The sequence below is a fragment of the Coptis chinensis genome, chromosome 7 (assembly GCF_015680905.1).
Source record: "Coptis chinensis isolate HL-2020 chromosome 7, ASM1568090v1, whole genome shotgun sequence".
NCBI classification, from domain to species: Eukaryota; Viridiplantae; Streptophyta; class Magnoliopsida; order Ranunculales; family Ranunculaceae; genus Coptis; species Coptis chinensis.
In genome coordinates this window covers 307040-321834 of record NC_141462.1, presented here as the reverse complement: position 1 = coordinate 321834, position 14795 = coordinate 307040, and the positions used below count along the sequence as shown (strand labels likewise).

General features: G+C 36.8%; 4 protein-coding genes across 4 annotated transcripts; all 4 read left to right on the top strand.

The window, feature by feature from the left end:
* The first annotated feature begins 1024 nt into the window (after positions 1 to 1024).
* Positions 1025 to 4924, top strand: LOC147484934 (ADP/ATP translocase 1, mitochondrial-like). Its single transcript, XM_086575017.1, has 4 exons — positions 1025 to 1311; positions 2775 to 3304; positions 3403 to 3774; positions 4284 to 4924. Exons 2-4 carry the CDS (start codon positions 2798 to 2800, stop codon positions 4578 to 4580), a joined length of 1176 nt encoding a protein of 391 aa, XP_086431143.1. The 5' UTR covers positions 1025 to 1311; positions 2775 to 2797; the 3' UTR covers positions 4581 to 4924.
* Positions 4925 to 5222: 298 nt separating this feature from the next.
* Positions 5223 to 7320, top strand: LOC147484933 (pentatricopeptide repeat-containing protein At2g22410, mitochondrial-like). Its single transcript, XM_086575016.1, has one exon. It carries the CDS (start codon positions 5223 to 5225, stop codon positions 7239 to 7241), a length of 2019 nt encoding a protein of 672 aa, XP_086431142.1. The 3' UTR covers positions 7242 to 7320.
* A 451-nt stretch (positions 7321 to 7771) lies between these two features.
* Positions 7772 to 10492, top strand: LOC147484932 (E3 ubiquitin-protein ligase BIG BROTHER-like). The gene is made up of 7 exons (XM_086575019.1): positions 7772 to 7918; positions 8012 to 8189; positions 8864 to 8901; positions 9176 to 9220; positions 9534 to 9667; positions 9894 to 10002; positions 10101 to 10492. Exons 1-7 carry the CDS (start codon positions 7790 to 7792, stop codon positions 10149 to 10151), a joined length of 684 nt encoding a protein of 227 aa, XP_086431145.1. The 5' UTR covers positions 7772 to 7789; the 3' UTR covers positions 10152 to 10492.
* Positions 10493 to 10872: 380 nt separating this feature from the next.
* On the top strand, positions 10873 to 13319 carry LOC147484931 (ras-related protein RGP1-like). The gene is made up of 2 exons (XM_086575020.1): positions 10873 to 11234; positions 12619 to 13319. The coding sequence occupies exons 1-2, from the start codon at positions 11005 to 11007 to the stop codon at positions 13064 to 13066; spliced, it is 678 nt and encodes a 225-aa protein (XP_086431146.1). The 5' UTR covers positions 10873 to 11004; the 3' UTR covers positions 13067 to 13319.
* Positions 13320 to 14795: the final 1476 nt, after the last annotated feature.

Below are 14795 nucleotides of genomic sequence, written 5' to 3'. Positions count from 1 at the left end.
TTTATTTTATTTTTCTCTAAAAAATGATGTTTAAATCTTTATATTATTCATCAAATTAGGATTTTTTTTTAATGTTTTATGTATAAATCAATTGGGTATTTATGTATTCAATATTTAATTAGAGTTTTTTTTTCCTTTTATTTGTTTATGAGTTTTTATTTGTTTTTAAGTTTTTATTTGCAAATTTTGTTTATGATTTTTTTTTTTTTTTTTTTTGTATGATATAAAAAATAAGTATATAGGTATGAATGTCAACCAAACAGTAGCGAAGTAAAACATGTGACATGATAAGGGACATACACACAAATAGTTCATCTCATGACTTATATCACCTAATCATAGTTAAGTAATACAATATCTCTTGCAACCAAACAGAGCATATAGAGTTGGACTTACAATAACTCAAAACTCGAAAAAATAAATAAAATATAATTAGTCCAATTTTATCGCCCTATTTCATTAGGAAGTATAGGTTTTGGTGGAGCAGTTTGGTAATTTTGAAATCCCAAAGTACGACGACAATATGGACAACACACTGTTCGGTCAGTGTCAAATTTTGATGTCCTACTCTCCTACCACTAATCCGATATATAATGTTATAACTACGTCCTTAACCATGAATTTAGTACAGAACTACAGAATTATTAGTAAGCAACAACACTTCCACACTTTCCAAATTCCAATACTTTTCAGTTTGGTAAGCTAAAGAAACCGAAAAATTTGTTGAAAGTTTCAAGTGAATGAGTCAAGTCAATAAAATGTAAGCAACAACACTTCCACACTTTCCAAATTCCAGTACTTTTCAGTTTGGTTACTTTGGTAAGCTAAAGAAACCGAAAAATTTGTTGAAAGTTTCAAGTGAATGAGTCAAGTCAATAAAATGTGGCTCCAGCCTCCAGCCTCCAGCCGCCCAAAGTCGCGACCAACAAAGGTTTGTTATTGCAAGTTCGCAACACGCACTTTTTTCAACAAAGAAAAAACAAGCTAATAAAAGGCACGTCAAATTCCCACCAGATTCTATCATGGGTTCACCCTAAATTGGGCCCTATAAATCGTATCTCTGTTTCCATTCGACCACATTCAATGGTCTAGACCGAATAGGACTATAGGAAACAACAATACTCTCCGCTCCACCGAATCAACACTGTAGTAAAAATATCTACAAATTTAGCCTTCAAAAACACCTCGTCCGCTCATTGAAAACTCCTTCAGTCTCTCCGTTTATTTTTTCTCTGTCCTCATTTCTTGCTTTTTCGTTTGCTGGAGAGAGAAACTCTCGTTTCTTCATTCATCATCATAGTTTAACCAAAGGTATAAACCTCTCATTACAATCTGAATATGTTATTCAAATAATCATTTGTGGTTTGATGTATAGATCTAGTTGAGTAACAAGTAGATCTGATGTATTTTTGGTCGGACAGTTAATAGATCTGAAGATTTGCAGATTTATATTGGTTTAAAAGGATGAAAATGACTTGTTTGAGGGTTTGTTTGCTTTCTGTTGGTGGTTAAGTAGTCTAATGAATCGTTGATGTGATTTTATTCTAGATCTAAAGTAGTCAACTGGTCAATAATGGTCAACTCATGATTTATAACAATCGATCTGTCTTTTTGAGCTTTAATAAATCAGTCAAAAATTATATATAATGATTTGATATGAGGAATCATAGCTAAAAATGTTGTCTGTTGATATATTGTGATTATACATGTTGTGTTGTTTGTCATTAATCTTGTTGTAAAACTTGTAGTTTGATAATATATTGATCTAGAACAAGATTTGATTTTTTTCTGTTTGACTTAAGCATGTTATGCCTGCTCTTCAAAAGATTGGATCATGACATGCATTTTAGTTCCTAGATACTCTTTTAGTACAGGCAAAAACTGGCAATGACGTAGTTGCATATGAAAATGAATATGTCTTTTATAGAAGTGCAATGTGTCATCTGGTTTTTATTGAAATTTGAGGATTATCAATGTGTTCTTCAGATTGAAATCATTTAAAAAACTCGTAAAATTAGTGCATATAAAAACGATTAAACATTGTGGTGCGTTTTTAAAAAATTCTGCTCACGTTTTAATTGTCCGAAATTGAAATTGTAAAATGAAGCTAGAGAGGGAGAAGTCCTTCAATTTATGGTGTATTTTTTAATTGAATTGAGTATTTTGTTGCATTGACAGTCTACCTAGAAGTAAATTGTTACTTTTGTGCCGAACAAATCTTATTCCATGTTTATTACCACTTGTGAGACCTAGGACACTTTTTTGGGTCTTTTTATTGAATTTTGGCTTATGTATCTTTAAGTTTTCTTTCTTCTCATATGTTGCTTTAATGTAATGGATTGGCTTATTTAGTTTAGGCTAGCTGATGGTTGAGGACAGTTTTTTGGGTCCATTTGCTATTCTTTATTTGCTTAGTGTATATTTAATTTGTACAAGTTTGATGTCTGAATTGTACAGTGTTCATCTTATTCTTGCACTTTAAAATGTTTAAGCTGATGGTTGAGGAGTAGTTCCCGTGCTACTCATATGCTATTCTTAATTTGCTTAGTGTATATAGGATTAGTGTACAAGTTTGATACCTGAATTGTACAGGGTTCATCTTATTCTTTCACTTTAAAATGTTTAAGCTAATGTTTGTAGATGATAAGTGAAAATTTTAATTAGTGACAGTGAAAGGTCATCCACAGCCAGAAATTTTGTTCAAATACGTTTATTAACTAGTCGAGAGTATTTTTGCCACTGTCTGCATCTGATACACAATCCTTTGATTGTAGGGCGTCAAATTTTGCAATTTAAGATGGCTGAAAAGCCCCATCATCCGCTTGTGTTTCAGAAGGTAGCTAGCCGGCTACATCTTTCTTCCAGCTTTAGCCACAGTGCACTTAATGGTGCTGGGTCTACCACTGGTCTGTATGAGAGGCGCATTGCTGGTGGACAGTATAGAAATGGGGGTCTGCAGTATCCTGGAATGCAGCAGCCCTGCCGAACTAGTCTCGACTTATCGTCTGTTACTAGCTACACCTCACCTGTCTTTGTTCAGGCACCTTCTGAGAAAGGCTTTGCTAACTTTGCCCTTGATTTCTTAATGGGCGGTGTCTCTGCTGCTGTATCTAAAACTGCTGCTGCTCCCATTGAACGTGTGAAGCTTTTGATCCAAAACCAGGATGAGATGATCAAGTCAGGGCGTCTCTCCACACCATACAAGGGTGTTGGGGAATGCTTCAGCAGAACAATCAAGGAAGAAGGATTTGGGTCATTGTGGAGAGGAAACACTGCAAATGTGATTCGTTACTTCCCTACTCAGGTGAGATTACTTTTCTTGTCAGCTTTTATGTAACATTAACAAAGTTGTTATATATCTTGGGTGTTGTGTACTAACAAAGTTTCTGTAATTTGCACCAGGCCTTGAACTTTGCATTTAAGGATTACTTTAAGAGGCTCTTTAACTTCAAGAAAGACCGAGATGGCTACTGGAAATGGTTTGCAGGAAACTTGGGATCTGGAGGTGCTGCTGGTGCTTCATCCCTTCTCTTTGTCTATTCTCTGGATTACGCTCGAACCCGTCTGGCTAATGATGCAAAGTCTGCAAAGAAGGGAGGAGAGAGACAGTTCAATGGTTTGATTGATGTCTATAAGAAGACTTTAAAGTCCGATGGTGTTGCTGGGCTTTACCGTGGTTTCAACATTTCATGTGTGGGAATTATTGTTTACAGGGGTCTGTACTTTGGAATGTATGATTCTTTGAAGCCAGTTCTTTTAACTGGAGATTTATCGGTTAGTTTTTCATGTTTGCTCCTTTCATTTTAATTTCTGTTCTTTATCAGCATCTTATCTATCTGTTAGTATTAGTAGTCAGCTTGATTGATTGCTATTTTATTGTAGAGGGACGTAATATGTTTGTTGAAAACACTTCATTCTTATGGATTCAACGTTACACATGCATATGAGTAGAAAGTTCCGTCCTAGCTAACTAATTAGGTCTTGGAATATTTTTCATAGCTTTTATACAAATGTGTCTCCTCTACGCGCACGAGTAAAAGGGTCCGTTGTTTCTATTTGAATAAGTTTTGGGATTTTGTGAACATTTTTAGAGGCAGTTTTACGATTGTGTTTCCTCTACGGCAGCATGTGTTTTAAATTCTGTTTTACCTTCAAATTTTTATATTTGTTGCTAAGCTTAGTATAATGCTTTGTTTGATTTAATTTCTGCCCATCTGGACTTGTATGGTAGTTTTTATCCTTGCAGATATTAATACATTCGCTCTTTGTTTGGACGATCTCAGGATAGTTTCTTTGCAAGTTTTGCTCTGGGTTGGTTGATCACAAATGGTGCTGGTCTTGCATCGTATCCTATTGACACTGTCCGTAGAAGAATGATGATGACTTCCGGTGAAGCTGTGAAGTACAAGAGTTCGCTGGATGCATTTTCTCAAATCTTGAAGAATGAGGGTGCTAAGTCTCTCTTCAAGGGTGCGGGTGCTAACATCCTCCGAGCAGTCGCTGGTGCTGGTGTGCTTGCTGGTTACGACAAGCTCCAGTTAATCGTGTTCGGAAAGAAGTACGGATCTGGTGGAGGCTAATAGACTCATAGTTTCTTCTTTTCCGTCCCAGCTAGAGATGGTGACGAAAAGCTTTTTTAGTTTCTATTTGAGAGATTTTAAGGCGATTTTCCTTTCATTTGTTAGACTTTGGAGGGAGTTTCCCCAACAAATTTTCAATTTTCTTTTGGATGTTTTATTTTTGGTTCATAAATCTCATTAAGAAAACGGTTGCAAGTGCTGGCACTGCATCCAGGATGGAATTCCAGAGATAATGAGGTATTTTAAGAGATTCAACATTAGATTTTTATTTATAATTCAGCCATGTAGCGTGACCATGCATCCTGCAATGGATGATAATGATGGAAATCTGTTTTGATGGATGATATTTGCATATATTGCTTTCAGTTTTGTGTGCTGGCCTGCTGGCCTCTGTGATTTTTATACTGTGGCAAGGAAGTTGTATCTATGCATTTTAGAAAGTCTGAAAACAGTTTGTCCAACCATAGGTTGGTTGCAGGCTCTCTTGTTAGGTGTTGCAGACTAGAGCTCATGTTAGGTGTTGCAGACTAGAGCTCATGTTATTGTCATACTGACATCTGTGGCTACATAGGTTTCTTAGGTATTTAAACCCATAGTATTTGAGCTGAATTGTAAGTTATTGATGTTCTCTGGCAAAATCTAATGACCATCTTCTTTCCAATCAACCTTAAGCGTTTTCCATACCAACTAGTTTCTTTCCTTCACACTCGTTTACCACACAAGGAGAAACCAAACTGGAAAACAAACCACACCTCAAATTTCTCACACCCACTTCTATGTCTCTTAGAAAATTGCAAATCAATGAACCAGTTGAAACAAATTCATACTCAAATGATCTTAACTGGACTTATTCTTGATGGGTTTTCTGTAAGCCGTCTTATTGCGTTTTGCGCAATCTCAGAATCAGGTTGTCTTGCTTACTGTAAAAGAGTATTAGAAAATACAGATAGCCCCAACATTTATTCATGGAATTTAGCTATTAGAGGATATTCAGAAAGCTCAAAACTTGAACAAACAATACTACTTTACAAAATTATGTTGCGAAATGGCGAAACAAAGCCAGATAATTACACATTCCCTTTTGTACTCAAAGCTTGTGCTCAATTAGCTTTTGTGCAACTCGGTTTTGAGATTCTTGGTCATGTATTGAAGTTGGGGTTTGATTCAAATATTTATATTTATAATGCAGTGCTTCATATGTTAGTTTCTTGTGGGGAAGTGGAGCTTGCGGGTAATTTGTTTGATGAAAGTTGTTTAAGAGACTTGGTTTCTTGGAATACAGTGATAAATGGTTATGTTCGGAGTGGGAGAGGAAATGAAGCTTTGAGGGTTTTTGGAGAAATGCAGGAAGCTAATGTTATGCCAGATGAAGTAACCATGATTGGGGTTGTTTCGTCTTGTGCGCAAATTGAGGATTTGAAGCTTGGGAAAGAGTTTCATAAGTTCATTGAGGAAAATGGTATAAGATTAACAATTCCACTTAGCAATGCTCTGATGGATATGTATGTAAAGTGTGGGAGTCTTGAACCAGCTCAAGTGTTGTTCAGGAAAATGACTAGGAAAACTATGGTTACATGGACTACTATGCTCGTTGGCTTTGCGAGATGTGGTTTCTTGGATTCAGCTAGAAATCTTTTCAATGAGATGCCTGAAAGAGATGCTGTTTCTTGGAATGCGTTGATATCCAGTTATGTGCACGCAGAGCGTGCAAGGGATGCTCTAGCTTTGTTTCATGAAATGCAAGCGATGAATGTAAAGCCAAATGAAGTTACCATGGTTAGCTTGTTATCGGCGTGTTCACAACTAGGAGCACTGGACACAGGAGAATGGGTTCATCACTATATTGACAAACACAAGATTTTGCTAAATGTAACCCTAGGGACTGCTCTGGTTGATATGTATGCCAAGTGCGGAAACATAGCAAAGGCAGTGAAGGTGTTTCGGGAGATCCCTCAGAGGAATTCTCTGACTTGGACATCCGTGATAAATGGTTTAGCACTTCATGGGCATGCTAAGGATTCTATATCTTTCTTCTTGGAGATGATCAGCATTGGCTTTGTACCTGATGAGGTTACCTTCATAGGGGTCTTATCCGCCTGTTGCCATGCAGGTTTTGTTGATGAAGGTCGCCAGTTTTTTGCTCAAATGAGCACAGAATACAATATTTCACCCAAAATGAAACATTACTCCTGCATGGTGGATCTTCTTGGTAGGGCTGATCTGTTAAGTGAAGCAGAGCAGCTAATTAAGACCATGCCAATGGAGCCAGACACTGTAATCCTGGGTGCATTATTTTTTGCGTGTAAGAATCATGGTAATGTCGCAATAGGCGAACGTGTGGCAGCCAAGCTTCTTGAGTTGGATCCTCATGATGGTGGGAATTATGTACAACTTGCAAATATGTACTTGGAAGCGAATATGAGGGAGAAAGCTGAGAAGGTGAGGATGATGATGTGGGAAAAAGGACTAGATAAAACTCCTGGATGTAGTTCAATTGAGGTTGATGGTGCTATTCATGAATTTGTTGTAAGAGACAAATCCCACCCAAAATCTCAAGAGATTTATGCATGTTTGTTGCAATTGGCAAAACAATTAGAACTAGTTACATATTTTCCCTACTGTTTTTTCAACTTGTTTGTACCTCATACTAATCATACATAACTCGCTCATCTAACTCAGTTCGCCAAAAAACTAACTCAAATGGTTCGTCTGACTGAAACATGTTACCCGAGTACGTACACGACCAAACTAAATTGAACGTATTCAAGAATTTTATGATCTCAGTTTCAAATTTTCTATGAGGGGACTCCTTAAACTTGTGTACTTTCTTTCTTATTCAATGACACTCATATGAACCTTTTTAACCAAAAACTGACATTTTCTCAAAACTTTCCATCTTCCTCCACACTCAAAACTGCATATAATTTAGAAGATATTGCCGTTTCGAATGCATTCTTCCTTCCTTTGCACGATGTTTTATTCCTACTATATACGTCTCTCTCTTGCCCCAAAGAACCGTAAAACCTTTTTACTTTTTCTTACTCAAGTAGTGAAGCAGAAGTAATAGTGCAAGTTCGTTGATCTCATTCTTTCGTGCATGCATGTTTTTTCTTCTTCTTGTTTTGTATTTTTCTATCTTCATATGTTTCTTGACATAACTAACTCAAATCTGTTATACATTTTGCAGGTATAAAAACGGGATAGTTCCAATGAATTTTTTTTCAAAACTTTTTAGGGGTGACGACCACTCCCCAAGATCCAGCACTGCCAATGATGGAAACACGGGACAAAGGTATATGTATTCGCTTGGTGAATATCCATACACCTATTCAGAAGGGGTAAGGTTCTCTGGCTACCGTGATAATTTGTTTGTTTACGAGTCTTGTATGTAACATGCCTCAAAAATATGTTTATTTATCTGCTATATGTAGGAGTTTGCGTACCATCTCTCATTGTATGGGGCTTCAAACAATGTTGGACCATCCAGTCCAGAAAGTACTTCGTATGCTAGTCATGCTAATGAGAACGACCGTTATGTACCACTAACTGATGAAGAGTCAGCAATCTGGCGTACATATAGCCCTGTTCCACCAGGCACCCCGGATGAATGTAGGTTAAACTGACTTTATTCTTTGAATGGAAATACCTGTTGATGTTTATGCAGTAGTAACATCTTTGTAGATAAGATTGATGGATCAGTTGGTTGAATAGCTTCAACAGAAGTTCCAGTGACTTGATTCATTGCCAACAATAATAGAATTTAGTTGCTTAAGGTTTTCAGTTTGTTGGTGTTCAGCTGTGATACATGGTGTGTGTATGCAAAGACGTAAAACTTTATTGAGCATGTTAGTTTATTAGTTTTTGGGTCTTAGCATATTATAGGGCTGCTAATCGTTCTGTTCAGATCAATATTTCACCATCTGATAAACAACAGGGTTTTTCAATTTTATGAAACTGTGGCTAAATCATATCTTTTCTGGAGTAAGATGTTCCCCACACAAGCAACAATTCATATAGAATAGAGTGAATCTAGTTTAGAACTATGGATTGAGATTCCTGTTAAAGAACCTACTTTGTCCGTAAATTGTCTAAGGGATAAATTATATTTTCTTCTTTCCTGAGTTATGTTAAATTTATGATTTCTTCTTTATTCTGAGTTATGTTAAAACTATTCTCATTTTGACTAGGTTGCCTTCTGCAATCTCAAAGAACCTTGCATTATTTTCATTGGTCTGAAATTATTGGAATCAAATTTAATATATTTCTTCTCATCTCTCTGGCAGGCATCCCGAGTTCTAGTAGTGATGATGATAGCTCCCAGGTATGATTAGCTTACATTCTCAAATTTAGAGAAAAAATTACAGTAGCACATATGTAAGCGTATTTCATCCTTCAGAACTGGAGATAACAAACAACTTTGTGTAAATTAAGTGTAAAATGTACATCGAAAACCCCCATGTTGTGCTTATATCCTCCAATTTTTATTTCAAGCTAGTAAGCCTGTTTAGTCAGGCCATGCTTTGGATAGTTCATAAGTAGGTCTCTTATGCAAGGATGATCATTAAGGCACATCACTCTGTCTATTTGAAGTACAGGTGGCTTTGCATCACAATATGGACCCTGACAAGATGACCTACGAGGTAGCTATCTAAGATTTCCGAGAATTTTTTTCTTTTTACATTTTATTCTTTATTTGTGAGTGCAAAATCTATAGTTTCTGTTATCTTGAAGAAGTATGATATAACTATATAAGCAATATGATGAATTACATAACAAAAAATAAGAAAAAGAATTTGAGCAGTAATTTTGAGTCCTGGCCGATTGGAAACAGGGATTTCGGTTTTTTTTTCAGCTATTTTGCAATCCTAAACTTTTGTATTTCAAGTGAAGTTCTACTAGTTTACATGGCTCATCAACAACAAGATTTGTTTGATTCGAAAGTTTTGCCTACAGGAATTAACTAATTTAACTGAGGCAGTTGGAACTCAGAGCCGAGGTGTTTCCAAAAAACTTATTTCAACTCTTCCAGTCTCTAAGTACAAGACTGGTGGTGGCTTCTTTGCAAGGAAAAAGACGCGCGTTGAACAGTAAGCCTCTGTCTTTCAACTGCCTTTCTCTCCAAACTTACATTGCTCTTTTGTACTGCTCTGCGTCTTTACCACTTTACTGAAGTGGCTTGAAAGTAACTCCTTCTCTGCTGTGTTGATGCTCAAAATAGTTTCACAACAATTCCTTCTGAAGTATACATACTTGTCAGTTTATATGTATTTACTATGATCTTTGCGATACTCATTGACTGTTGCCTGCAAACAGATGTGTGATTTGCCAGACGGAGTACATAAATCGGGACAGTCAGATTACTCTTCCTTGCAAACATGTCTACCATGAACGTTGTATTAAAATGTGGCTTGAAATCAGTAAGGTGAGCTACAAATTCTTATAAGTTACATTTTTGCAGACATAATTAAGCAGTACATGCAATTTATAATTTCTCTGCTGACATTGTATATCATATATCAGGCTTGTCCGGCTTGCTGCGTTGATGTAACTGCCAAGAATTCATGCAAATAAATAGAATGTGAAGAAACAGGTTCTTTGGTCCGTCATGTTTCCTCCAGTAATAAAAGAATCATATTTAGTTTTCATAAAAGAATGTAATCAGAACTTGAAATGCTGGATGGATGTTTAATGACTTTATTATCTCATTTTTCTATATTTCAATATAAGAGCATCTCTCTAGCTGGTGGTAGTATACTCTTCAAATTTGGAGAAACTGGTCGCAAATATTGACCGCAAATGAGATTATAGACCCTACCACGCGAGCCATTGGTACTGGTGCGGGCCAATACTATTGTCGCGCGACATTACCACTGTCGCTTCCAAATTGAAAAAAAAACTCACTCGACATTCCCACTGTCGCACCAAATTGAAAAAATAACCAAATTGAAAAAGTAAAAAAAAATAACTCACGCTATATTAGTAGTGGCGCGTGTGCGCCAGACCTACTGACGCGTGGTGCTAGTCAAAGTAAAAAAAAAAAATTGACGACATTTGCAATAGCGCACGACATTACCAATGTCGCTCCGCATCCGCATCCAAATTGCTAAATTTGCTAACAAGAATGCGAATGGACAACAGGTGATACTACCACCTAGAGATGCTCTAACGGTAGCATATTGGATGATGACTCAGCAGTGGACTAGTAAATGTTAATCAACTACCGGGAGTAGAATAGTGGTAGTTGCAAAACAAAAACACAATAAGACAAAAAAAAAAAGTCGTTAAAATGGGTCCCGCACAAACCGTTGGTCTTTCTCGTTATAAAAAATTGAACTTCCAAATTTGGCGTCAACTTTTAATTTTTTCTCAATTTTTCCAGATGATGAAACGGATTTTATAATAATAAAACATTAAAAATCTGAAGATGTCGAATTTATACGGAGGAGATTTTAATCAGAAAATAGATTATGTGTTTAAAGTAGTATTGATTGGAGATTCAGCAGTTGGCAAATCTCAGCTGTTAGCTAGATTTTCAAGAAATGAATTCAATTTGGATTCTAAAGCAACAATTGGTGTTGAGTTTCAGACTAGAACTCTTGTTATTGATCATAAAACTGTCAAGGCTCAGATTTGGGATACTGCTGGCCAAGAAAGGTATAATAAAGATCAATCTTTAATTTATTTTAGCTAGATTTATAATTGAGATCTTGATGATTTTTAATGAATTGTTTTGTGTATTGATTTAAAGTTACAAAGGAAGGTTACTTCAAATTTTCAGCTGACCTGTTTGGAAAACAAATGGTTGAAGTTGATATAGAATAATAGTTAACTTATTTTCATTATCATCGTTTGTATGTGTAATTAATTATCCGTGAGCGGAGCGAACATTTTGGGAGAAGGGGGGGGTTATGCAGACAAAAACCAACTTGGTTGGTTTCTGTCTGTCTGTCCTCATCTCTTCCTTCTCTTTTTTCTCTTTTTGTCTCTCTCGCTCTCCCTTTTCCTCTCCCTCTCCTTCTCCATCTCCACTCCTCCATCTTCCTCTCCCACTCCGCTCACCCCCACTGCTTAGCAGTATCCAAGATAATCAGTGGCGAAATGAACGCTTGATGTTGGCGAGGAAGAGGGGCTATCTTGACAAAACTAACTTGGTTGGTTTAAATGCATCTGTCTCCTCACCTTCTCTCTCATTTTTTCTTCGCCCCAATACCCTTTCTCCTTCTCCCCATCTCTCTCTCTCCCCCGCATCACCCAACTCTCTCTCCCTCCGCAGCTCCGCTCACTCCCCACTGCCACGCAGTATACTAGTAGGCTTGGGGAGGGAAGTAGCAATAAAGAGGAAAATAATAGCAAAATGAAAAAGGTGTACCTCAACTTTGATCTCTATTTGGCCGTCGTGAAGTCTACAGAGAGATCAGTACAAAAGCAGCTTTCTGTCTGATACTCTGATGGGAATAAGATTGGTTGTTAAAGGTTTTGATCTTTACTTTTGATTGCAAACAACTGTAAGCTAAGAATGTCATGTAGGTGTCGTGAATTCATCAAAAGAAGAGGTACTTATTTTATTTTGCTACATCCGTTGTCCTAATGAGTAGTCCTAATGCTCATTAAATCTTGAGCATCAGAGAACTAGAGAAGACCCATTGAATACAATGAATTGTTTTACGACTTTTCCTTAAAAAAGCTAGCCTCAACTTAGTATGCAAAACGGGGAGGTATATGAGTTTAGAAGTCAGCTTGGCAAATTATGACATGTACCATCCTAGTAGAAATGCTTCTGAATTCTGCCGTGTGATTAAAATGGAAGAAGAGTTTTAGGTGTACACTGGCTGGGAAGGGCGTGGTTTGGACAGCTTAGGGTGTCTTTGTGTATATTTCCTCCAAATATGAGGGTTTCTCTTCTAATATTCTGTTTCACTGTGTAGGATCTCAATTTCATACTTAGTGATACGAATCCTTACTTTGTTAATCTAGTTATCAGAATACTTTTAAGATTTTTTTATCCGCTTGTTTCCTGATACTTTAATGGTGGATTCAGGTACCGGGCGGTCACAAGTGCATACTATCGTGGAGCTGTTGGGGCAATGCTAGTTTATGACATGACAAAACGTCAATCATTTGACCATGTGGCAAGGTGGCTGGAAGAGCTTCGTGGTCACGCTGACAAAAACATTGTCATCATGCTCATTGGCAATAAGTCTGACCTGGGGACCCTTAGATCTGTCTCCACCGAGGATGCTAAGGAATTTGCCCAGAGGGAAAACCTTTTCTTTATGGAGACATCAGCTCTTGAGGCAACCAATGTTGAGACCGCTTTCTTGACAGTTCTGACAGAGATATACCGCATCATCAGCAAGAAGTCTCTAGTTGCTAATGAAACAGAATCTGGAGGGAACTCATCACTTCTCAAGGGAACCAAGATCGTCGTCCCAGGCCAGGAGCCAGAGGCTGCCAAGACGAAGCCCATGTGCTGTGTTTCTTCATAGGCCTACTCAACAACTCTGATCGGATAATTCACTCTTTAGGTATTTTGCAGAAAAGAAACAATTTTTTAATAGTCACAATCTTGTGAGAAACATAGTATGTTGTCATTGCGTTGGAGCTGAGTCTCTTTGTTTTTATCTACAACTTCTCTCGTATATACTTACTCCAACAGCTTCATCATCATCATTTTCGTTCCCCGTTTGACTTTGTATATTGGATGATTTTTTTAATCGAATCTGTTACCTTTTTTCTCACGAAGTTTTGTTTAATATCTAAATATCTACCAAATAGTGAGCATGTAAATGAGAATCTATATGAAAGCACTCACATTAACAGGATATGCAATGCTTTTCATTAGTCTCTTAAGCACCCAAGACTTAACCAAGACTTGCGTTGGATGTCAGTTCCTATGCTTCAAACTTGGTATAACTGGGCTAAGAACCAAACCCAGATGTTAAGGATGATTGTTTAGCACCATGTCGAGTGTCTATCGAGGTGGGCAACGGTTATCAGTCTCGTTCGATCTTGCAACAGTGTCAGTGTACGTAACAACATAAGCTGGAGCTCAATAAGGTACAAGTGCTGTCTGTGTGCGCGTTTAGTGTTTGCAGGTTACAGTACTTCAGTCTCCAGTCAAAACTCAAATTAGTCAAATATGTAGTTAAAACTTGAAAACTATGTCAATTGTAATCTTAGTAAGCGAGTAGAGGTGTATTTTAATTAAGACTGCTATCCATAATGGTCTAAGCTTGGTAATATAATGGAAGTCTTTTAGTATATAGTATCATCTCTAAAGAATCCAATTTTGCTGCAATTTTTCCTATGCTTAGTTTGTTTCTGCCCCAGTAAAAAAACAGATCCAAATTTCATCCCGTTTCTCAACCCAGAAGTAAAATTTTCTTTATTCTTAGTACTGCCACAGCTAGCCTAGCAAAAGACAAAACTAAAACAAAACAAAAAGAAGTAAGACAAAACAAAAAGGGTTAGAGCTGAAAATTTATTTATTTATTTTCTTATAATAAATATAAGTGATTAAATTGTTTAAAGCACAATTAAAGCGCAAGACTCTCTTGGCTTTAGGTGCACTTGTGCGCCTTATTGAAGTGAGGTGCGCAATAATTATAAGAAAATGAAAAATTGAAAAAAAAAAATGAATTTAAATTTTTATATGACATAATTTATCATGATTTGCATAACCAAACAATATAATCAATTTTATAGAATTGCAAACATGCCCACCACTTAGCACCACCGCTGTAAAAATCACAGACCATTTAGATAGTAGTTAGTCATAAGAAAAAATGTAAACAACAAGTAAAAAGTGTACAAAAAAAGAAGAAAAATTGTAAATGATGATAAGGCGTGCGGCTTTAGGCGCGTTTTTTTCCACTTGACTATACTGACTTTAAACCATTATGGGTAGGGTCTAGTGGCGAATATTATATTAATCCAATAATTACCCATACTAGAGCTAAAGCAGAAACAGTTTGTAGTTCTATGTGACAATCAGAGCGCCATCCATCTGAATAAGAATCCGAGTTTTCATTCTAGAGAAGTACTCGAAGACAAACATTTGTGTATCGAGAAGATCCATACCGATAAGAACAGGTCGGATATGATAACCAAAGTCTTATCGAAATGTAAGTTTGATATTTGCTGTGCTACCGCCAGAATGGTAACAGACTCCTCCTGTTGATTTGGAAATTACATGGAGGTATCTCCCTTCACTGT

Excerpts from the sequence above, each read along its gene's own strand:
- LOC147484934 (XM_086575017.1), top strand. The coding sequence starts at position 2,798 with ATGGCTGAAAAGCCCCATCATCCGCTTGTGTTTCAGAAGGTAGCTAGC. Across the intron at positions 3,305-3,402 it reads TTCGTTACTTCCCTACTCAG|GCCTTGAACTTTGCATTTAA; the intron begins GTGAGATTACTT and ends AATTTGCACCAG. Across the intron at positions 3,775-4,283 it reads TTTTAACTGGAGATTTATCG|GATAGTTTCTTTGCAAGTTT; the intron begins GTTAGTTTTTCA and ends GGACGATCTCAG.
- LOC147484933 (XM_086575016.1), top strand. The coding sequence starts at position 5,223 with ATGACCATCTTCTTTCCAATCAACCTTAAGCGTTTTCCATACCAACTA.
- LOC147484932 (XM_086575019.1), top strand. The coding sequence starts at position 7,790 with ATGAATTTTTTTTCAAAACTTTTTAGGGGTGACGACCACTCCCCAAGA. Across the intron at positions 7,919-8,011 it reads CATACACCTATTCAGAAGGG|GAGTTTGCGTACCATCTCTC; the intron begins GTAAGGTTCTCT and ends TGCTATATGTAG. Across the intron at positions 9,668-9,893 it reads AAAAAGACGCGCGTTGAACA|ATGTGTGATTTGCCAGACGG; the intron begins GTAAGCCTCTGT and ends GCCTGCAAACAG.
- LOC147484931 (XM_086575020.1), top strand. The coding sequence starts at position 11,005 with ATGTCGAATTTATACGGAGGAGATTTTAATCAGAAAATAGATTATGTG. Across the intron at positions 11,235-12,618 it reads GATACTGCTGGCCAAGAAAG|GTACCGGGCGGTCACAAGTG; the intron begins GTATAATAAAGA and ends TGGTGGATTCAG.